At 45.3% G+C, this 24,319-nt stretch overlaps 1 protein-coding gene across 5 annotated transcripts in view; it reads left to right on the top strand.

Annotated features, from left to right (window-relative positions):
• The window catches only part of KALRN (kalirin RhoGEF kinase), a 513,398-nt gene that overhangs the window by 290,893 nt on the left and 198,186 nt on the right, over nt 1-24,319 (top strand). For all 5 annotated transcript variants that reach the window (XR_009540742.1, XM_060150454.1, XM_060150452.1 and 2 more), the window contains exon 10: nt 10,714-10,836. Coding sequence is in view for 4 of the 5 variants with exons in the window: in XM_060150454.1 (XP_060006437.1) it covers nt 10,714-10,836 (123 nt within the window). In the remaining variant the exon portion in view is untranslated. The remainder of the gene's footprint in view (nt 1-10,713; nt 10,837-24,319) is intronic.

Genomic DNA, 24,319 nt, shown 5'->3' with positions numbered 1-24,319 from the left:
TCTAAGGTGATGGGACAAGGGTAGTAGATTTGAGAGCATTTATGAAAAAAAAATCACTGGAAATTGCCATCCATTTTGTTAGAAGACAAGGGTGGTGTCAAGTGTGAATATGGGACTGTATTTTTTATAGTGGGGTTCTTGGACCTGTTGGAGAACCCAACGCAGGTCCACTTGTCCAATGCACAGCAAAGCCAATCTACCGACACCGAGTTGTAGTGAAGGAAACTACAGAGTTTATTGTAGGGCGACAGGCAAGGAGAATAGGAAACTCGAGCTCAAAAGACCCAAACTCCTTGATAATTTTCAGGAAAGGGCTTTTAAAGGCAACATTAGGGGTGAGAGTCACAGAGTGTGTGATCAGCTGGACATTCTGATTGGTTGGTGGTGAGGTAACAGGGTGATGTTTCAAGAATCTTAATCATCAACCTTCTGGTTCCAGCCAGTCCGGGGTCTGCTGCTTGTGGTCAGCATGTAGTCACCATCCTCCACTGGATGGGGGTTGTAGTTTCTGCAGAGCAACTCAAAGACATGCACCAGATTGTTATCTGCATCTCTTCAGGAGGAACTGGGAGTCCTGTGGCTCTATTGTTCTAATCATTACGCATGAGCCTCCTCTTTGGCACTTGGGGAAGGCCAAACCAAAACCGGGAACTTGGAGGGGCTTTTGTATCCAGGAAGACCTCACAAGGTCCTGCTCAGTTTCAGTTCCCCCTTTTCTTTGATGTTCCTCAATCCTGAGGGGAACAGGGGCAGGACAAGAAAAGGAATACAGTTTTGGATAAAGAGGTTAATCATAAACCCAGCAGGGGAACTTGTTTTAGGGGGACTCAGTTTCAGACCCCTGGCGTTAAGATCATCTGGGCAGAGTAGGGTCTTGTTAAGAACAGGTTATCTGACCCTACTGTATACTTTTTGGTTCGGTATCTGTGGGTAAGGTGGTGCTTGGGTTTTAGAATGAACCCCAAGTGATTCTGAAGCAGTCTAAAGTTTGAGAACCTCTGACTTGAGAGATTCAGTCCTTAGTGATGAAAAGTGTGGTGACACCACAAACAGGAATCAAAGGCACCATGTGAGGAGATGCTTTCAGGGAGATGTCAAAGACAAGACAATTTCCAGTCACCTCAGCCTGTTGGGAAGGGACAGGTGTGGGCTGCCTGGGAGTGGAGGGGTCCAAGGGAGGGAGGCGGCTGGTTTCTTAGCCGGCTTCCACCCAACATCACATTTGTCAGGGCAAAGGACTGCGGTTCTAAGGGAGAAGAGAGTCTGTACACCTGCTAATGAGTTTCAGCTGAGCCCTCTCAGAAAAATGATGGCTTTTCCCACCATAGCAAGACATTTATTTTGATCATACTTGTTCCAAAGAGGGGACAGAAAATGAATTGGTGGTAATTGGCCATTTCAAGTGGTACCCGCATGCTCTCCAGTCTCAGCTGACGGGGAGCGGGGCGGTGCCGGCAGAGAATGAGCTGCTCCCCTTCAGAACTAGTGCTCAGTGTGCTGTGCAAGGAGACAGAAACAGTGATTTGATGGCTGTCCTGGGCACTCACACACGTCATGCGCACTTGAGCTTTTAACAGAACAAAATGCGTGTGGACACCGACGGCATGCCAACTCTCCTTCCCGACCTCAGAATATCAGCTTCTACAGAGTCACAGAGTTGGGGCTGGGCGCTGGGAGGTAACAGCTGAGGGGGGCCATTCTTCAGTTTACTTAACACAACAGAACGCCTTGCCCATTTTATCATGGATCAAATTATGACACAAACTTAATAACATATTTCAAATAAGATGATTGATCAGAGAGAGCCAGGGAGGGAATCAGAGAGTTGGGATTCTGATTTCACAACTGTTTGCCAGACAGCTCCCTTTCCTTTTTGCCCTTTATCACACAGGAAGTTCTCACATCAGGTTGAGTTCATTCACTCATTTATTCAGCAGATGCTCTTTGAGAACATAGCGGTGAACCAAACAAAGCCCCTGCCCGTGTGGAGCTTACATTCAGGAGGGAGAGAACACCATCACAAACAAACAAATAGCTCATGGGTGCTAGAATGACAGCAGGTGAGCTGAATGAATAAGCCGTGGGGTGTGTTTAAGAAGAGATTCCAAGCATGTGAAACGGGACCTACAAAGTCCTTGGGACCAGAATGAGCTGGGTACATTCATGAAAATAGGAGGATGGCCAGAGAACCTGGTGAATAGAGAGGAGGGAAAAGGAGTAAACAGTTTGAAGAAATGGGCTGGGTCCAGATCACATCAGGCCTTATAAGCTATGGAGAGAATTTGGATTTTCTAAGTGTGATAGGAAACAGTTGTAGAGTTTCGATAAGAGGAATGTCATGACTTGATTCTTGTTGAAAGAAATGTTATATTCAAAGATCTGGCTACTGTGTGGAGGGAGTAGAAGGAGGAAGACCACCTACAGGGCTGATCGGGTGAATGAAGAAAGATGGTGGCTGGGACTAGGGTGGTTTTGAAGGAAGTCAGTGTACAGGAAAGAGTGAGTAAGACAGGCTTGCAGCTAAGCAGTGAATTGTGGTGCTTTTGCTGATACAAGGAAAACTGGGAGAGGAGGGGAGTGGGGCAGAAGGGAATAAAGAGTTCTGGTTTAGATATGTTAAGCTTAAGGTGCCCATTATAAACCAAACTGGAGAGGAAGAGTAGGCAGCTGGGTACATGAGTCTCAGTCTCAGGAGAGAATTAGGACTGGAACTGTGAATATGGAAATTAACCAGCACATAGATGATATTTAAAGCCACGGAACTGGGTGAGATCATCTAGGGAGTAAGAGAAGAGAAAGAAGAGGTCCAGGGATGAGCCCTCAGGCATTCCAAAATTTAGAGCCTGGGAAGACTAGGAGGATTCAGAAAAGTAGACAACAATGGAGATCAGTGAGCTGGGGGAATCCTCAGTGAGATGGCGTCTCAGGAGCTAAGGAAGAGGTGTTTCCAGAAAAGGGAGGCTCTTCCTCTTAGGCGGGGCTGAGCAAGGTGGGTCTCTCTGCAGGGTGGGAGGGCCGCAGTGGTCCAGGGAGGTCAGAGTGGAGTGGGCTGAGGATGGCGTTGGTGGGAGGGCATCCCAGCACTGGGAGTCCTCAAGGAGGGGTGGTCCAGAGCAGAGCGAGGAGGGAGTCCCTGTGCAGGCATAGCCTGGTGCTGCAGGTGTTGGAGCCCAGGCAAGGTGAGCAGAGCAGAGAAGCGTGGCCTGGCATAGGTGTCAGGTGCATAGGTGCAGACAATGAGCAGGTCAAGGAGGTCATCCCCGAGGGGCAGGGGCTGTGCAGTGTCACAGCCTGGGCGGAGGGAGGAGGGCATCCGTGCAGGGAGGGCAGCCCAGCTTAGAGGATTGGAATCTAAACAGGCTGAGGAGGTGTCCACACAGGGGGCAACCCAGAGGAGGTTTACTAGGAGGGGCTCTTGGAATCAACCCCTGAGGAAGGGAAGGGAAGAAGGAGGATTAGACAGAGAGTGAAGCTGAGCTGCAGTGTCATCTCAAGGGAATCCTCAGCCAGCCCTACCGGGCGTTCTGAAGATTCTCTCAGGTTGGGGAGTGAAAACTGGGTCTTTGTACTTGGAGTCTGTCACTGGGCACGGGTCAATGTAAGAAGGGGCTTTGGGCAAAGCCACTCTCTTCAGCCCAGGGTAATAATCCCCAAAGGGGACTGACACCCAAGGCTGTCTGCCTGCTGGTGACACTCTCAGCAGGGTGGCAAAAAGTCCTCTGTGGCACATCACAGCATCTGCAACCTCCATGGTCTCAAACTACCTCCTTCAAATACCTATTAATCGCAAAGGAATAAGAGTGACTTTCTAGAAGAAGGCTGGAAGACACCACCCTGACCCGGTGATCAAAGTTAACATCATGAGTCATGGGGGCAATTCAAATTATATCCCACCTGATAGAATGCAGTGGGAAGAACAAGAATCATTTCTGTGTTATTCCTGATTCCGATCATGAGGAAACATCAGACAAACCCAAACTGAGGGACATTTTGTAAAGTAATAGACCTGTAACTATTAAAAGTGTCAAAGGCAGGAAAGTCAAGGGAAAGCCTGAGGGACTCTTCCAGATTAAAGGGACAGCTAAGCATGACACATGCTTCTGGCCTGCATCCTTTTCCTCTAAAAGTCAGTGTTGGGACACATGGGAAAACTTGAGTAAGGTCTGGGAATCAGATGGTAGCGTTGCTGCCAGAACCATTTGGGTTTGAATCCTGACTCCACTATTTAGTAGCTGTGTGAGATCAGGCAAGTTAACTAACCACTCTGAGATTCATTTTCTTCATCCAAATATGGGGATAATAACTCTCACCAGCCCAGGGTTGTGGTAAGATAGCATAGATGAGATGGTGAGCATGTACCCTGGCCTAGTGCTGGACAAAGAGTGAGCCCTCCATAGCCTTTCCTTCTGAGGAGGGGAACTGCCCTACCCTCAATGTAATAAAATCATTAAATAATTGAGTTGGAGGGAGATTTAGGGAGATGATGTGATCCAACAGTCTCATTGGAGAAAGTGAGGTTCAGAGAGGAGAAGGCACACACCCAGCTGGGCCACGACCGGTTAGGGGCAGAGCTGGGGTGAGAACCCAGGTTCCTCTGTAAGTTGTGCTGTCTTTAATTTAGAATGATCATGAAGGTACCACATTTTAACGATGCTTTAGGAACCTAAAGCACTTACATATTAACAGAGCTTAGACACCAACTTAAAACTTCGTGCAAAGGTGGTTGCCTCTAAATGCAGGGGCCTCCTGCACTGGGCTGGGAGATCTTTGAGGTCTTCTCCAACACTAAGATTGTATCATGTTAGAAGAATCCAAAAAATCAGAGTCCTGGGACAGAAAGCAGCTAGGCCCTTGATTTTCTCCCATTAACTCGGTTGTATTCATGGCCACTGTTCAGAAAATATCAATAGTTCTCTTCAAAAGGACTTTTCTCTTCTCCTTAGCAGCTAGAAAGGACTGTCTCCTCCCCTGAAAAGTACTCTGTCTTGATTGTATGCTGGTTGGAATAAACACAATTAGATGAGGAAGAAAGGGAGTGATTAGGGAATTATGCATAATGGCTGTTAGATTGGCTCCCAGATCCGGTTCAGGATGTGAGTATCTCTCTTGGAAAAGGCTGTTCCGGGAAAGGACTAATTCCAGTTGAAAAGTTGGGGCATGAGAAAGGAGAAAGAGCTTTACACGTTGTTTGCAAGACTGCCTGCCTGCCTTCGTGGGGAGGAGTCCCAGGCTGACCAGGGCTGTTGTTTCCAGTGACGGGGCAAAGATCAGGCCTCCTGCTGAATGCGCTGGCGCAGCTTCTCCCAAGACAGTAGGCAGCCGTACTTGCCCTTGACAACTCATGGCTATAAACATTCATTGAGTATCTTCTGAGTGTGCGGTGCTGATGGGGAGACTGGGGGCAGGCGAGGGATGAAAGGGCAGGATACAGTGGTGAAAACCCCATACTTCTTCGGGAGCTACCTACCTGCCAAGTGGGGCAGTGGAGAGAGGGTGGATACACACAAAGGGAGAACTTTGAATGCAGGCTGTGAGAGGTACTAAGAGTTACCTATCTAGGGAGTACGGAGCTGGAGACATTCACCCCAAAGTTGTGTGTTGGGGCAATGAGTTTTGAGTTGAGTTGAGTTCAGCATATCTCACGTGAACCCCTCTGTGCTGAGTACCATGCTGTGTCCAGGAATCACAGGGAGGTCAGAGTCTAGTGGGAGAGACCAGCCTGTGGGCAATAATCGTGGTTTGAACAGAACAGAGAAGAGTGACACCACCCCAGCCTGAGTAGATTGTTAAAGAGAAAAGGCTTTCCAAAACTAGAGTTTGAGGTGGCACTTAAAAGATGAGTAAGAAGGAGCCCGGGAAGTGGATATAGGGAGAAAAAAGAGATGGACATTTCAAGTGAAGTGGAAAATAGCAAGAACAAAACTCAGGAGGTGAGAAGCAGTTTTTGGGGGTGTTGAGAGGTGGGGCAGGAACTCATTGGAGGTGGGGTTGGGAGGGGTGGACCTGTCGCAGAGGACTTTGCATGTCAGGTTAAGGGGCCCCTCAAAAACTATACCCCAGTGAAATGCCTTCAAGAATGCAAGGTTTAACTCCATGTAAGTCTAATTTATATTCTTCAGGTAGATTTTGTGTCCCTCACTTTTTTTTTTATCATTAGGATCTGGCTATATTAGAAATTCATAATTTATTTTTAAACCTTAGTGTATAAAATTACTCCTTTGAAATTAAAGGCACATCTTGCCAGAATGAGATTGACAACTATCACTGGGTGCTACTTCCCACTCAAGTGCAGAGGCACACCTGTCATTTATCAAAACCAGAGCGTGGGGCTTCCCTGGTGGCGCAGTGGTTGAGAGTCCGCCTGCCGATGCAGGGGACACGGGTTCGTGCCCCGGTCCGGGAAGATCCCACATGCCACGGAGCGGCTGGGCCCGTGAGCCATGGCCGCTGAGCCTGCGCGTCCGGAGCCTGTGCTCCGCAACGGGAGAGGCCACAGCAGTGAGAGGCCCACGTACCGCAAAAAAAAACCCCAAAAAACAAAACAACAACAAAAAAAAACCAGAGCGTGAGTATGAAAATTGAAAGAAAACTTAACCAAAACAACCTGTCATCTTTGTGCTATCCCTTGTGACTCACTTGCTTCTGTACCAGTGACAAGTTCCTCTTCCTGGGGGTCAGGCTTCCACCTGCTTCTGCATCACCCCCAGGCCCCATCACCAAATCCTGGCTGTTCTCTCCCCTAAATATTACTGAAACCTGTCTCTCCACGGACACTGCCACTGGCCTCGCCTGAGCTACCACCGCCTCTTGTCAGGATTTCCGCAGGAACCTCCTGTTTTCCTACCTCTGTTCCTGTCTTCCAACAACTGATTCTCCACAAAGCAGTCAGAGCAGTAATTTTTAAATGCAGATCTGATGGTGTCTTTCTCCTCCTTCAGCCCTTCAGTGGCTCTTAGGCTAACGCTGGAGTCAGACTCAGCACACCAGGGCTCAGCTCTACCTGGTGCCTGCTGCCTCGGGGCGCATTTCCTACTTACACCTACTCAAACCATGCTGATCTTTTCAATTCCTAATTTGGTTAAATCCTACTGTCTCTCAGGCCTCACTTCTTCAGAGTGGACTTCGCTGACCGTTGGCACTTTTCACCCTTGCAATTAATGATGAATTGTGATGTCATATCTAGTGCTCGTTACCCACCTAGACTGAGTTCCTGGAGTCAGGGCCGAGCCTGCCTTGTTTAATCCTGCAGGCTGGGCTGTCCTAGTGCCTGGCGCTAGGCCACCATGAGGCTAATAATAAATATCTATTTGAATATGTGAATAGTCGTAGCCCACACGTGCTTCTCTGCATCCTGAAGATTCTTCCTTCAGACAAAAACAAAAGGAAAAAAACCTCCTATTGTTGGAAACACTTAAATACCAATTCAAAGCCATCAATAGGTATGATTAACTATCATCCTGTACTATCCTAACTACAACTGATAATTGACTATTTTAAATAAGATCTTTTAGATGAGAGAAATTACATAGGGACCAGCTAATAAGGGGTACCTTGATGGGTGCTTACACTTTGGTAGGGTCCAGGGTAAGGCTAGAAACTCAATTTATTCTTCAACCAGTGATGTTCAGATTCGGGGACTCACCAGACTTCCAATGCTGCACATTAATGTACAGTGTGTCACATAATTGTTAGACACCACCGGAGTCTGTTCAGAAGCACATTTCTCTGCTGTGCAGTCCACGTAGGAAGCTGGATTGTGCTCCCAGGGTTGGGAACCATGAAATCAAAGGTCAAGAGAGCATATGGCCTAAGTATTTGTACCAGGCCATGCTGGCTCTAAAAGAACTCTCTGAAACAAAATTGTCAGAAGTCAACATTTTGAACAGTGCATCATATATTGATTCTGTTTCTCTGTCCTCAGATGCTTTTTCCGTCTCTATATATTACTAAAGTAATCTTGTTCACGTCCTAAATCATTTGCTTTTGTTTTGTTAAATTGATTTCCCTGCAGTCCCTGACCCAGCATTGAGGTTGCGTGTGTTTTCCGCACAGCTCCAGTTCTAATGGCAGCAGCTGTACTAAATGGAGGCAATGTAACATCACAGAGCAAAGTTACGTTTAAACTAAGTAAAAGCCTCTCAAATATGAAATAGATTTTTAAGTGGTTAAGGTAGAGCTGATTAAGTAAACTAAGTGTCACTCACTGAAAACTAATTGACATTTTAAAGAAAGCAAAATAAACAGGAAACAAATTGCTTTTTTAAAAAAGTTTAAAAGTTGTGAAAGCACCCCCAGGGAGTATAAAAGCTAACCATTTGTGAACTAGTAGATGAAAAACATTTGCCTCTAACCAATTTGCTTTAGAATATTATTTAGAATATTTATTAAAGCTAGAGATTAAAAATGAAAATGAATAAAATAAAATTCATGAAAAAAAGTGCCAGACAAGCAAGTCACACTTAACTGCTCAAAACAAAATTTTTTTAAAAAATTGTAACCTGAAAATACGTCATAAATTCCAAAGCACTCATGAAAAGCTATAAGAGGGCTCCTTTGTATATAAAAATTATCTCCAACCTTCAGTTCATTCTCAAAAGGGGATTAATAAAAGTTTAAATATGCATAAAAATTATAAAACTGCGCTATCCATGGTACACAATATATGAGAAACTTTGTGACTAGAAATGTTTGTCTTTGACCTTGCATGCTGACACCCATCATCCTTGTCCGGTATAGAATGGGATCAAATTGTGGCAAATCAAGTAAAAATGCACTCTCCTGACTTTTGTTGCTGAAATATCACCATAAGTAACTCAAGAGAAAAGTAGGCTCTTCTTTATTCTAAGAAAAGAATATCTAAACTTCCTTTCAGTGCTGCCTTTCAGAGTTTGCAAAAGGTAAAAATTCAGTTCATTTACTATTGTAATTTCTTTTTACAGATGTGCCTCCAGAATATTAAAAAATACTGCCAGAATTTGTTAAAGTGTTTAAAACCTTTTTAAAATTGAAGTACAGTTGATCTATAATATTGTGTTAGTTTCAGGTGTACAGCAAAGTGATTCAGTTATATATATATTTTTTCAGATTATTTTCCATTACTGGTTATTACAAGCTATTGAATATAGCCCCATGTGTTATATAGTAAATCCTTGATGCTAAAGTGCTTACAATCTTTACACTAATGTTTAGATAAAGTCATTTTTGCAAAAGCCTTCTTTTTTTCTTCATTTTAGTGGACAATTACCTGACCTGGCTTTGTACCATGCAATTTTGTTAAACCTCATTTTTATATTCATATGTGCATTTCTCTAACCAATACCATCTTGGTATGGCTTTATGATACTGCCACCTAAGCCTTTGAAAGCTTCCATACTTTTTACAATTGCAGGCATAAATTTATCTCAGATGTCAGAGGAAGTGACGCCAAAGGCTAAATTCCGTAGAAACAGAACTCTCATGTCTGCAGTCCAGGCAATGATTTGGTCTCTCTCCTTGCCACAGGGCAATCTGTAGAAAAAAACAGAATTAAAGTGCCCTTTTAAACAGGGCTAGTTCATCTAAATCATTTTCCCAAAAGTCATTCTACAATCTGAGAAAGCTAGTACCTCATTAATCAAATAAGTTTAGTTGACGTTTACTATAGTAGGAATAGAGTGGGCTTAGTTGAGTCTTGGCAGGATCTGCAACAGGTGTGTCTGTGCTGTAATTCTGATTCAGCTGTGGCCATCTGATTTAGTGAGTGCCAACTCCTCAGGGCCCAAATGAACTGCTTCCCTTCTCCCTGGAGGCACACATTTTTGTTGGGTTATGTGGACAAATGCAAAATGGGCTAAAGGCTTTGATCCTCCCTACATTTCGAGGCTTTTACTAAGGGCTTTCCACTCCCCTGTCAAGTACCCCTCAGGACAACATATTTTCTCACCTTCTAAGCATCGCCTCACTCATCCCTCTACTGCTCCAGCCACCTGTTTTCTAGCTTCTCACAACTCCGAGGAAAATGTCTTGAGGCCAAATCGCTAGACCTTAAGCCTGGAGAACATGGAGTCTCTGCTGCTACCCAAGAGCATCATAGATACTAAAGACCTTACTTTATTTTGTTGGTTGGTTGGTTGGTTGATGTTGATTGGAGGAGAAAGGTGGAAAGAAGCCAGAGAGGGCAGTTGTCCTGGTGATCAGCTCTCTTGAGCGTAGCTCCAGTTAGGGACTGACTACTCTGGACTTTGCTCCCAAGATTAGGAAGGGAGTCCCAGGAGAACAATGAGGTAGGATCCCCATGACTTGATGCCACTGCCATGAGCATTTTTATGGTGGAGTGAGTGCCAAGGAACTGCCCTGACCTGACACTGCTTAATTTCCTGCAAATGTGTCTGACTTTATATGGTTGGAGTCAAAGTAGTGAGAGGGTTAAACTGTGCCTGGCGGTCTGTGTAACTTGTTTAAAATAATGGGCTAATTAAGGCTGAGAAAACTGAGAAAGTGATGAGGGGATATTCTGGAGATCAAAGAGGAAGAGCTGAACTTAGTTAAGGGTGGGATTGTTGTATTGCCAATGACAGTAATGAAATCCCTGTGTCCACCGTGGATTGAACATTTACACCTGGACTGCTGCTTTCTGATTGGGACGGGCGGGGAGTCTAATAGCCTAGCAGTCACACATGTTGTCATGTGTCTTTTGCCAAGAAGTCATTGTTTCTGTCTTCCTTCTCTGACTAGGTGTTAGACTGGATAGAAAACCACGGCGAGGCCTTTCTCAGCAAGCACACAGGGGTCGGGAAGTCTTTGCATCGAGCCCGGGCCCTGCAGAAGAGGCACGATGACTTTGAAGAGGTGGCTCAGGTGAGATGCTGTGTATGGTTGTATGCGTGTGTGGAGCGGTGAGGGAGACCAGGGCTGTGGCTTTGGTGTTTGGTGGGGCACGTTGGGTGGATAGCCCATGGCTTCTGGGCTGCCTTCCCGCCTGATGCAAGGAGACCCTTGTCTGCTCTAGGATCACTAGGTGAGTGGTAAATTAGTATTTTGTCAGCTGTGATCAGTTGCAGTAGAATGAGTAAGGCAGGGAAGGGGCAGCTGGGAAAGCTATCACTAAGGGATGGAGAGGTGGTTGCTGCCAGAGGAGCGAGGGTGACAAAGCTAGAGTTTGCCACATCACGGCTTTAGCCAGGGCTGGCTCTGATTCCATTACACAGGCAGCCCTCAGTGGGGGAGTCCTGCTGGGCATTGTCCAGAGCCCCAACCTCACCCGGGGAGGTGACCAGCCCCAGACAGATGTGAGCTGTGGGTGTGAAAGGAGAGGGCCTGCCAAGAGCCAAAGGAATCTGCTGGTGGACAGGAAGTAGTGGGAGTGGACCTAGGGGAGCTGCAAGGGATGCTGGAGGGTGAGAGGCCTGACGGAGCCAGAGAGACCGTGTCAGCAGCGACCTGAACCTGCGGAGGCAGGTAGATGAGACCCAACCTATGGGATAAAGAAAACCTCATAGAAAACCTCTGTGCACTGTTGGTTGGAATGTAAAATGGTGCGACCACTGTTAAAAACTGTATGGCAGGGCTTCCCTGGTGGCGCAGTGGTTGAGAGTCCGCCTGCCGATGCAGGGGATGCGGGTTCGTGCCCCAGTCCGGGAAGATCCCACATGGCCGCGGAGCGGCTGGGCCCGTGAGCCATGGCCGCTGGGCCTACGCGTCCGGAGCCTGTGCTCCCCACCAGGAGAGGCCACAGCAGTGAGAGGCCCGCGTGCCGCAAAAACAAACAAACAAACAAACAAAAAACAGTATGGCAGTTCCTCAAAAAATTAAGCATAGAATTACCATATGATTCAGCAATCCCACTTCTGAGTATATACCCAAAAGAATTAAGAGCAAGGATATGAAAAGATATTTGTACACCCATGTTCAAGCAGCATTTTTCACAGTAACCAAAAGGTGGAGGCAACCTAAGTGTCCATCGACAGATGAATAGATAAACCAAATATTGTATATACAGGGCTTCCCTGGTGGCGCGGTGGTTGGGAGTTCGCCTGCCGATGCAGGGGACGCGGGTTTGTGCCCTGGTCCGGGAGGGTCCCACGTGCCACAGAGCGGCTGGTCCCGTGGGCCATGGCCGCTGGGCCTGCGCGTCCGGAGCCTGTGCTCCGCAACGGGAGAGGCCGCAGCGGTGAGAGGCCCGCGTGCCGCAGGAGAAAAAATATATATATATATTGTATATACATACAGTGGAATATTATTTGGTCTTAAAAAGTAAGGAAGTATGGCACATGCTACAGCTTGGATGAACCTTGAAGATACGATGCTATGTGAAATGTCAGTCACCAAAGGACAAATATCGTATGAGTCCACTTATATGAAGTACCTAAAATAGTCAAATTTATGGAGCTGGAAGGTAGAAGGGTGGTTGCCAAGTGCTGCTGGGGAGTTATTATTTCGCGGGTGCAGAGTTTCAGTTTTGCAAGGTAGAGATTTTTGGAGATGGATGGTGGTGATGGTTGCACAACAGGGTGACTCAGTGCCCCTGAACTTTTAAGTTTTCTGTTACGTTTATTTTACCACGACCACCAGTACCACCACCACAAGAACCAAAACCAGCCTCGTAGCCACACAAGGATCTTTTACAGCATGAGCTGGACTGTGCCAACGTGATACAGACGCAGGCCCAATGTGCCCCTGGTGGACAAGATGTATTACAGACCCAAAATATCTGGGTGGCCAGGCATTCTGGTGCCTGTCCAGTCTGTTAGGGGGCATAGGATGGGAGAGGGTCATCCAGACTCCCTGCCTGCTGAGAGTGGGCATTGTGGTACCTGGGACCATCTGTTGGACTAGAGCCATCCCATAGCTTTGGTGCCCCTGCATTCTGGCTGTCCTGTGGTTCAGCCCTCCTCACCTGGGGAGGACATTCCCAGAGCCACCCACCGCCCTGATCCAGCCCACTCCTCCTTGCTCTCTTACTGCTGTGGCCTCATAGGCAATGCCAGCTGTGGTCACAGGCCCATGAGGGGGCTGTCATTTTTGTGTGTTGTTACAACCAAACAAGCCTCGTGGCCTCCCCAACCTCAACCTCATTGCTCCCAGTTGCTCCTCCACCGTCTCGCTGGTGCCTGATATGCCCTTCCCATGGGACAGTGCCTTTCAGTTAGTGCCAGAGACACATTAACTTAAATTCATACTAAAGAAAGAATTGACACATTTTTGAGAGCTTATGGGCCTATAAAGTGTTTTATCTCCCACCAACCCTGAACGATAGACAGTATCAGCCTTGTTTTATAGAAGACGACACTAAAGGATCAGAAAGTCCTGCGGTGCCTTTGTCATCTAGCTTGTCGGTGGTTCTGTGGGGATTTCAACCCAGGTGTGAGTCCAGACTCGAGTTCTCACCCTAACCCCATGCCGTCCCTCTTTACTGAGGTGGAGGAATTGGGTGTAAAATTCATTGCCAGTGTCCTCGTGGAAAGTACAGGGCAGGGCTTCCCTGGTGGCACAGTTGTTGAGAGTCCGCCTGCCGATGCAGGGGACACAGGTTCGTGCCCCGGTCCGGGAAGATCCCACATGCTGCGGAGCAGCTGGGCCCGTGAGCCATGGCCGCTGAGCCTGTGCGTCCGGAGCCTGTGCTCCGCAACGGGAGAGGCCACAACAGTGAGAGGCCCACGTACCGCAAAAAAAAAAAAAAAAAAAAAAGTACAGGGCAAAGAGCAGTAATGGGGTAGGGGAAGCTTCCCCTGTCACAGGCATTATTTTCCCTGGTCCTGCCAACGAGTAATCTTTTGATATAGTCCACTTGTCTCTGCCTCTGCTTCCTGATAAGACTGTGTCTTTACAAGAGAGAAGAGAGAGTGTACCTTCCAAAAGGCTCCTGCTTTTAGGAGGTTTTCGGAGGATGTGGACCACAAAGAGAACAACTCAGTGAAGGGCCATGAGATCACTGCACCATTCTCCTGTAAATAGGCCTCTAGAGATGGGTCTCGTAGTCTGGAAATGAATTCTGTCTTGTTCCCTCATCCCTATTCTGGGGAAGGGTGTGGGCAGTGGAGCTGCCCAGCATCCTGGAATTGGTAGTCCACATAGGAAAACCACCTCCAACCGTGGCCAAGGCAGGGGGTGGTCAGCAGCCACCTGCCTCAGCCCTGCTTTTTTCTGTGCAGCGTGACCATCACGCTCAGGTACTGAGAAAGGGGGCAACCCAGGCAGGAAAGGGCGCTCTTTTTCTTGCTTCTCTCCTCACTAGGTGAGGGCTGCTGGGGGGAGAGAAGTGAATTTAGTCAGGAATTGGATAATTCTTGAGTTCGTCAGAGATCAGTGACGCACAGTGAAAGAATTAGAAACCTGTTCCTGGTTGTTGTGGGCTGCTGCTTATGAGATACGGGCAGGAGGGGCATCACGCATGGGGTGAAGGAGGAGACTGGGGGCCGCTGGTCAGCAGCACTACACAGGGTCATGATTCAGTGAAGGGGCTTCTTTCAGCTTTGTGATCTTATGATTCTTTGACCTGAGGCTGGTATGACAAGGGAACTCTGAGCTCCCATTCTCTGCATTCAGATTTTAAAAATTGTCTTGAGTCAAAGAAGGAAGAGAGCTGTTTCATCTGTCACCACTGGACATGTGCCCTTCTGCAGGGAAGAGCAGAGAAATGGCTACCCGTGGGGAGGGGTCCAGGGGCAGCATAAAGGCCCTGAACGAACACCTCTCCACTCTTGGGATAGTGGGGGCACCTCTGATTCTCACCATTGGTTACTCTTTGGAGTAAAGACATTTAAGGCAGTCATTAAAATGAATACAGATGATACCTGTGAAGAATGAATGTAGCATTCATTATCTGTCATTAAACTTTAACTTAAATCTTGTGTTGATTAGCTCTTGAACACGTTTTAAATTCTTCAACTATCATTTGAAGGAAATGAATAAATATTTATGATCCTCCCTTCATCCTGCAGATGGCACTCTTTGAATAGCCTACGTAGAAGCCGAGCTGCGTGAGGAAAGGAGCCTCAGTCATGACAGCCTGACAGGCAGGTGGTGAGGGGCCAGGGCCAGGGGGTGCACCAAGGGGCTGTCTCTGCAGGTCTTTCCAGTCTAAGCTGCTGAGATTGTCCATGCTCAAACAGAAGTGCTGGGGACCAGTGGGAACCTCTCCTGCTCCAGATAGATACTTGACTGGAGTTGCCTATAAACTCGTCAAATGACTCAGGCCATAGCGTAAATCAGATTTTTTAAAAACACTTATTACTTATATATACATATATACACACATGTATATATATTATATATATGTATAGTGTGTGTGTGTGTGTTGCATGTTAGCCGTCATTGGGAATATGAACAGGCATAGGGATGGAATTGCTACCCGTAAGAGCATAGCTTGCAGGGGATAGATGCATCCGTATCTGCCCAAGAGGTGGAGTGGGCAGTGGTACTGACATTTTGTCCTGAGATATTCGCTGTGACTCAGCAGGGGAGTACGCAAGTGCCTGTGGTTTAGAGAGCAGCTGTGCCTGCTGTTAGTGGTCTGCTTTATGACCTCATTATCTGAAATGCCAGACTCTCTGTAAGCTAGTTTGGTCAAAAGAGCAAGCATTTACATTCAAATATATGTTATTTAAAATCTCAAAGCACCAAGTCACATTTAAGCAGCTAAGCATCAGTGTAACATTTTGGAAAGAACAGACCATTCAAAGAAAGATTTAAAGAAATATAAAAACACGGGCACAATTAAGTACTTCATTCAATAATCTCTAGTTAGTTATTTCTCTAGCTGACCCTTGCTTTTTCTTCAAACTTGAATGCAATACATTAAAAAAAAAAAAAAAAAACTCATTCTGAGCCTTGGGGACAAAATAGGCAAAAATGGAAGGGAAACATTTTAGTGGACCCATCAGTGACCTTGCCCATTAAGGATATTCAAAGTGTAATCAGCTAATGTACCAGAGTACTAAGGGTGACTAGAATAGGGTAATCCATAGAGATGGAAAGCCTCTGCCCACAGGGTTGGACAGTTCATTCAGTTTCCATGTCCCATCAAGCCTCTGTGTTGGGCACCGTGGAAAATGAAAGAGCTGCACAGTTTCTGGCTTGAGGAACTCACAGTCTAATGAAAAACATGCAGCCAGAGTATTCTAAACCTCTGAGAAGTCCCACAATAAGAGAGGAGACATAATCTTTACTCTTTTAAGGTTTTCAAGGAGTGCATCTAGTGAAACCAAGATAAACCCTTAGTTCATTTGGTGATCCAAAAAAAACACATGCCTTGCGGTAGTGTAGTGACCTTTGGAGTAAGTTCCATCTTTCTTTTCACGCCTGAGATGGTGACCAAGTATAGCAGCTGCAAATGCAAGCAGAAGGGAGAGGGGGGAGAGATTAAACAGGTACTTTTCCACACTCCAGTTTCTTTTTTCACATTCTATTTTTTAATTTTTTAAATATCTTTATTGGAGTATAATTGCTTTACAATGGTGTGCTGGTTTCTGCTGTATAACAAAGTGAATCAGCTATACATATACATACATCCCCATATCTCCTCCCTCTTGTGTCTTCTACCCTCCCCAGTTTCTTGGAGTTGATGAAAGGTTCTTAGACAGGATGAAAAAAGATAGAAAGAAAGCCAGGAAAATGCTGATAAATTAATGTCATGAAGTGGGCAAGTGGAAGAATGTGAAATGGCAGAGAAATGAAGGACGGTCTCACCCTTTGGATCTTGTCTGGCACTCTTCCCGTTGGGGTAGACTCAGGACATTCCTTCCACAAAGCACTAGGGAGAAGTTACTGGCATGAGCTGATGGGAGGGGTCTTGTGACCACTGTCAGGAAGAAGAAAGATGTTTTATATGGTGGTTAATTCCCAAACAAGGGTTTTGAAGGTCATGTTGTATACACTTGATGTGGAAAATTGAGAAGGGGTCGGAGCCAATATCCAAGATATTATAGAAAGCCTGCCAAGAACTTCTTATCAAGACTATGAATTGTCCCCCCACATTTGTTGCTTCCTGTGTGGAACAAATGGCAAACTCAGAAGAAACTGGGACTGTATTCCTAATGACTTTAAAGTTCTGGGTAGCACACTGAAAGATTCGAAAGCACAGGTGGTGTATTTGTCTCTTGTTCCGTGTGATGGCAGTGACTGTGGAAAAGAAGGGAGGCTGAGAAACAAATGGCTACTTGTGTAGATGGTGTTTTAAAAAGTCTTCTGGACTATATCCTACAGAGCCAGGATGATGGACTTCTGGCAGGGGGCAGAGTGCATCTTGTAAAGCTTGGGAAGGATGTGCTTTGGCAGAAAACCTTGTTGATCTGTCTAGAAGGATTTAAGCAAATTTTGAAGTAGAAGGAGAAAATTACCCCAGTAAAGCCAAAAGCAGACATGTGAGGCCCACGGGTGACACAGAAAGAAACATCTTCTGAAGGAAATGCCCTTAGGTCAACTTAGGTTAAAGAAAAATACCAAGAATACAGATTGCAAACAATATTTATAGCCTTATCTATATATCAACAAAAGGCATGTGTAACAAGTAAGGTACTTAAACTTTAACACAAGAAGATAAATATAAATATTCCTGAGATTTTAAGGTATTGAGCTCGTAAGTAAAAAATGGCAATTGAAGAAGATTGTCTGTTTGAAGGACTCGTTTAATAAGAGGGGTGAGGATACATAAGAAAGGTTCTCATCTATATGAGATCTACAAACCTGAGGGTAGTAAACAATATGGAGACATAACAGAGATTAATGGAAAGCAAACAAAAAGCCATGATTGTGACTGGAGAGGACCATGATATCCTCCATCAGATGGAGGATATGGGAAATTCTGATATAATTTCAGTTCTGGCTCAAGGAAAACTATGGTGGTTATGAGAGCCCTCAAATTTCCTGGCATCTCCTGTAAATTCTGTGACACCATAAATAAAACATCAATAAGTTGATGAGAGCAAAGTGTTCTACAATGTAGAGAGCGGATCATTGTAGAAAAGCTCAAAAGAGTATAGATTATGTCTGGACTCTCTCTCGAACCTTGACTTTTAGACAAAAGCGTTTAGACATTGCTCTTAGAACAAAAGAGAATAGTAAAGACTTTTGAGTGATGATGCAAATTAAAATATAATCTCTAAGCCAGAGAAATAAGGATTTCTCTATATACTGTTTAGATCACATATAGAATACTGTGTCTAATTCTAGAAAATGTATTTTCAAAAGGATATTGACAAACTATGCTGTAATTATTGGAAGGCTGCCAAGATAGTGAAGTTGAAGTAACTGGATATGTCCAATTCTGAGTAAATAATTTATTTTATGGAAGGGGAGGTGGGTTTGATAGCTGAAAGGTTCCTATAGAAGAGATAGGGTGGAAGGTATAGTGAAGCTAATTTTAGCTTAATTCACATATCGTTTCTAACACACGGTTGCTTTTTTATGAGCTGTCCAAAACCAGAATGAAATATCTTGTGATGTAGTGTGCTTCTCATCATGGGAGGTTTTCCAGCAGAGGCAACCCTTTTTTCCCTAGGATATGTAAAAAGCTAAAAACAAACAAATAAATAAAAAGAAACCAAGACTACCTTTTCTGGACCCTGTTTCTCCTCCCCTTGAAAGCCCAAGTTCTTGAGAGAACAGTTTATATTTGCATCTGCCCTTATTTCCTTACTTCCTAGATGCCCTTTGACCTCTGCCATTGGGCTTCTATTCTCTCTGGCCAACAGAGGTTAATCTTACCAAAGTCTCCACCCGAATGTTTCTTTTTGTTTGTTAAATCCAAAGGATACTTTTCAGATACTAATTAGTCTTCCTGAAGCATTTGACCCTGTCAACCACTTCCTCCTTTTTAAATTCACTTGTCCTCAGCCTGCCATGACACCTGGCTCTCTTGGTTTCTTTATGTCTTTCTGACTGGTCTTTCTTAGACTCTTCTCCTTTTTCCCCAGAATTTGTTCCCCAGACCTTCTCTTCTCATTTTATGATTTTACACTGCATGATTTTATACTCTTTCCCACCCTCAGCTGTCCCACTACTCTGATGGCTTCCAAATCTGTGTCTCATCTCTGATCTTACCCCTGTGCTTCCTGTTCGAAAACACACTGGCTTTCTGGACACTTCCACTTTGACTTTTCAGAGGGTTCTCAAACCCAATGTGTCCAAAATTTATTTGATCATCTCCTGCCCCTTCCAGGTGTGCTCTTCCCCCTATATTCCCCGTGCTGGTGAAGAGCACCAACCAGAAACTTGGGAGTCATTCTTAACTCTCACCCCTCATGAGCCCTTCACAAAGTCCTACTGATTCTGTCTTTAATATGTCCCTTTCCTCCCATCTTCATTGCCACTGCCCTAGAGCAGAGTCTCATTATCTCTTGATTGGATTATTGCATTATCCTCCTGTTTTCCCTGACTCTAGTCATGGTCTCCTTAAATTCATGCCCAAATTGCTACCAGAGTGGTTTTCCTAAAATGCACATCTCGTCATGCTACTCCATTTGTTATGGAACTCATAGGTGTTGTCCCATTGGGATAAAGGTCAAACTCTTGAAATTATAAACCTTTAATGACCTGGCTGCTGACTTCTCTGGCTTTACCTTTTATCCCTCCTGTGCTCCCTCTACCCCACTCGATAGTCCTGTCTCCCAGAGTTTACCTGAACATGTCATGCTCTCAAGTCTCAGTGCTGTCTCCTCTGCAATCCTTCCCAGCTCTTTAACTTTGACTACCCCGACCAACTTCTGTGCATCTTTGAACACTCATCTCAAGTATCGCCTCTTCTGGAAGCCTTCAGTGGCCTCCATGGCGTGGATTGAATACCCCTTTTCTAAGGCATCTACTTTTTCTGGTCACATCCCTATCATGGTAGTTATCATGCAGTGTCATAATCAATTTTATGATGGCCTTACTCCCCAGCTATGACCTTCCTTAGAGCAGGAATTTTACTTTATTAGCCTTTTTATCCCAATGCCTAGCATGGTGAGCCTAACATGCGATCAGTGCTTGAAAAGTAAAGGAATGAATGGTATTCATTCCTTTGTTGGGTGGATATCAGGCCAGGTGATGTCTAAGGTCCTTTCCAACTCTAAGAATGATAAATGGAAGAGAGGTAGATTAGATGAATATTCATAAATACACAGGCCCCAGGAACATATAACCTGGGACCTAACCGAGAGCCATCTTCATGGAATTAGTAGGATTGCCCTGAGCTGGATTTAGCGTGGACAGCCCCAGTTCAGGAAGAAGCGTCTCTGGAGCCAAATTCTGAGTGAGTTCTTTGGACTCTTCCAAGTTTTTTGTTTGTTTTTTTTTTTTTTGCGGTACGCGGGCCTCTCACTTGTTGTGGCCTCTCCCGTTGCGGAGCACAGGCTCCAGATGCGCAGGCTCAGCGGCCATGGCTCACGGGCCCAGCCGATCCGCGGCATGTGGGGTATTCCCGGACCGGGGCACGAACCCATGTCCCCTGCATCGGCAGGCGGACTCTCAACCACTGTGCCACCAGGGAAGCCCTTCCATGTTTTTTTAACTGAAAAAAAAAACCCAAAAAAAACTAAAACATTATTTCAGATGAAATTATTTCCTGTAAATTGGTTTCATAGGAAACCAATTTTGACAAGAGGGCATGGTAATCCTTACTCAGTTCATTTCCCCAGCCTCACTAAGTTTCCATGATTTTCCGGCTGAGATAGTTACCATCACACTGTGCCTGACTGCTAGGGAGGCTTTAACCCTCTCCCTCTGTTAGTTGAAATGTGACAAAGTTCTTTTTCCCTTTCAAAAATTCTCCCGTGTTGGAGATGAATAAGATTGGTTCTTTTCAAGGGTATCTTAAAGGCAACAACAAAAGAAAAGGTAAATTAGACAAAAGAAGTGTACCGATTTTATGTTAAGTATATGATTTGAGTCCAAGACAACTCTAGTCATACATTTTATTCAGTCTGTCGTGTTCACTGATAGACATGTTTTCCTTCTCTCTGTTGAGGAGATCCTAATAACAACAGCAGTAATGATATTAACAGTAACACTTATTGAGGACTTTCTATGTGCCAGGCACTGGTCGCTTCATTCTCATAACATCCCGTTAGGTATTGATATTGCAAGTTACAGATAAGGAGTCGGAGACAAAGAGGTGAAATAATAGCTCAAGTTGGCAAAGCTGGTAAGGGGTGGAACTGGGATTCAAACCCAGTAGTCTGGCTCCAGAGCCCAGGCTCTCAACTCCTTTGCCACAGAGTCTCTTGATCCACAAAAGCTTTGGATGTCTCTGGGATTGGGCCTGGCAGTGTCCTCTGTTTCACCCCAGAACCAGTTCCTAATCCTCTTTCTATGTGTGGATCCAGGTAGCCCCTCAGACAACCATGTGTTAGCACTGTGGCCACAGGACTGCGGAGTGACAGTCTTTCCCTCCTTGTGCCTAATAATTCCCTTGGACTCCAGGGTCACCTTCATGACCCTCTATGACATCTTCTTCATCTAAAAGCTCTGTGTGACCTCAGGGCTCTAGGAATCCCACGACTGCCTCTCATCTTTCTCTACCCATCCTCTACCTTATCTGAAACACGTGTACCCACTATTGGTGACAGCTGGCTCTGTTCTCTGCTGGCGCTTGTCCTGTTTAACAATTAACTTGGCCAGTATCTAGCCTGAGTCTTCATTTTCATTTTCTAGCGCAAAGTGGACTATACTTGGCCTAGCCCAGAATATTATTTTGTCTTTCTTTTTTTTTTAAATTAATTAATTTATTTTTGGCTGTGTTGGGTCTTTGTTGCTGCACATGGGCTTTCTCTAGTTGCGGCGAGCAGGGGCTACTCTTCGTTGTGGTGTGCGGGCTTCTCGTTGTGGTGGCTTCTCTTGTTGCAGATCACGGGCTCTAGGCACACAGTCTTCAGTAGTTGTGACTCACGGGCTGTAGAGCACGGGCTCAGTAGTTGTGGCACGCAGGCTTAGTTGCTCCACGGCATGTGGGATCTTCCCGGACCAGGGATCGAATGTGTGTCCCCTGCATTGGCAGGAGGATTCTTAACCACTGCGCCACCAGGGGAGTCCTATTTTATCTCTTTCTTTTTACCTTTTGCTAAGGTCAGGCTATCATTAATGAAACCTCCTTGTTTCCAGAACACATCTCCCTTGATAGCTCCACAAGCCTGTTTGAGACATCCCTCTCAGTTCCAGTTTCCATCTATTTGGACATATGATATAGTGAAGAAAAGTGTAGCATTTACAGTCAATCTGTTCTTTCCTTTTGTTGGCCTTGGGCCCAGGGACAGTCAATTTCCCTGAGCCTCAGTGTCCTCTCTAAAATAGAGATGATGACACCTCCCCCACAGAGTGATGTGAGGGTTAGAAATAACATGTACAATGTGCCTAATAGAGAATTTGTTTCGGGGGAGGTGCCTGGTGAACGGTGGCCTCAGTGGCAGTAGTGGTGACCATGGGAGTGGTGGTGATGGGATACCTCTAAGCCTCACTCCCTTCCAGGATAGGTTATCAAGTACCATGCTGTCATCTCTCAAGCCTCAGCGTGGTGTGGTCTGCCTAACTAGGTTGGAAAGAGTAGGCTTGTCCTTTGAGATGGGCCAGGTGCCAAGTGGAAAGATCAGCTACAGGAACTAAGCTTGGCCCTCGGGTTAAGCATGTGAAAGAGGGGTCCATCCAGTCTGACCAGTCAGAACCAAGGAAAGGCAATAGAGTAATGGTGCATCCTGCCTTGGGGTGGTAGGTAGGGGATACCCACTACTGGGCATCCAAGAGCCAATGTATTCAGAGATGCAAGGAAGAGGATCAGTGGTTTACATAGAGAAGACTATTAACAGATAGCAGGCTTCAGTTACTGGGCTGCAAATCAGAGGCAGCGTTCCAGGTAAGGAAAGGATAGGGATAAAAGTCTAATTATCAAATGTGAGCACCAGGGCAGGGCTGGATTAGCTGCCAGTGGGACCTGATATGAAGGACTAGTCTGTTGGTAAGACGTGTGATTCCATTTCTGTCATGAGACTGAAGCTGAACCTGCCATAAGGCCTCAGAAAAGGGGAAGGAAGGGGAGAGAGTCTGGGCACTGAGTGAGAGCATTCTCCCTTCTAAAGGATTTTCTGATTCAGTGGGCCTGCTCACAGGGGTCCCAAGAATGTGGCCACTAGTTTCACAAGGTGTCAACATATTTACCTTGCACAGTGAGAATAACACACTGCTGGGAAGAATAAAGTTGCTGACTCTCAGAGAGCACTGACATGGTTTAGAAAGGAAACAAGGAAAACTGTTCCAGAGGAAAGCTTCCTCATCTGCTGGTACTGATTCTGAAAGCAAACCATGTATTACCATGTCTTCCAATAGTTAATTTCAACACGGGTCAACCTGCCCAGATTAAGAGAAACCAAATTGACTTCCTTTCTCTTCCGTCTTCCTTTCATTTCTGTGACGCTGTGCCCGCAGGGTGGGCGCCGGGAAGCCAGCACTGTCACAGCTGAAAGTAAGAGGGAGCAAGTGACGGATTTGCATATGGGGGGAATGTATGCAAGTTCCACAATGAAAATATTTCTCCTGGATAGAAACATTTTGAAAAGTATTTGCAAGGTTTTAAACCTGTGCTGTAGACATGTAAGAATAAGCAATAATAACTGCCGTTTATTGAATACATATCTTTATAAGAAATAACTCATTTAATCCTTGAAACAACTCTGTGGAGTAGATTTTCATATTATCCTCAATTTCCAGATGAAAAATCAGGCCTAGAGAGTACCATTCAAGTGTAGGACGCAAGCTTTGAACCCAGTCTGACCCCAGAGCCCGCGCTTCTAGCTCACGTACCTTCAGAGTAGTGGGGAAAACTGAGCTTATTCAACTCTCTTTTTGATTTTTTTTCCAAATGAAGTTGCTATTTTATTTTTAAAAATTTCTAATTACAAAAACTACACATTTTCATTATATATGTGCAGATGAGCAAAAAAGGAACAAAAATAATCCACCCACTCAGTTGTCTGTCTTAACAGTTGCTAATAGTTTGGTGTTTATTCTTCCAGATATTTCTTTATTTATATGTATATGTATGTTGGTTGCCAGCTTTTCTCACTTAATGATATATCCATGGTAATAGATATATATCTGCAGTGGGTTTTGTTTCTGTTTTGTTATTTTTTGCCGGTGAAATATTAAGACTTTTTACTCTTTCCCAGATTCTAGTAACTTATAATTATAGGCTGTTAAAAGCAGGTACAGTTACAAGTGGGTAAAGAGAAGCAGAATAAGCATTGAAAACAGAGGGCTGGGTTTAAGCCAAGCATTCAGAATCTTTTCCCAAGACAAAGCTTCAGAGAATGGCAGTTTACAAGTGCCCTCCCAAGCCTTTCCAGTGCCCCACTGCAGGTGCATGTATATTAGAGGGATG

This window comes from Lagenorhynchus albirostris, chromosome 5 (assembly GCF_949774975.1).
Source record: "Lagenorhynchus albirostris chromosome 5, mLagAlb1.1, whole genome shotgun sequence".
Taxonomy (NCBI): Eukaryota; Metazoa; Chordata; class Mammalia; order Artiodactyla; family Delphinidae; genus Lagenorhynchus; species Lagenorhynchus albirostris.
The sequence above is the reverse complement of the archived record's forward strand: the minus strand, read 5'-3'. Positions and strand labels throughout refer to the sequence as shown.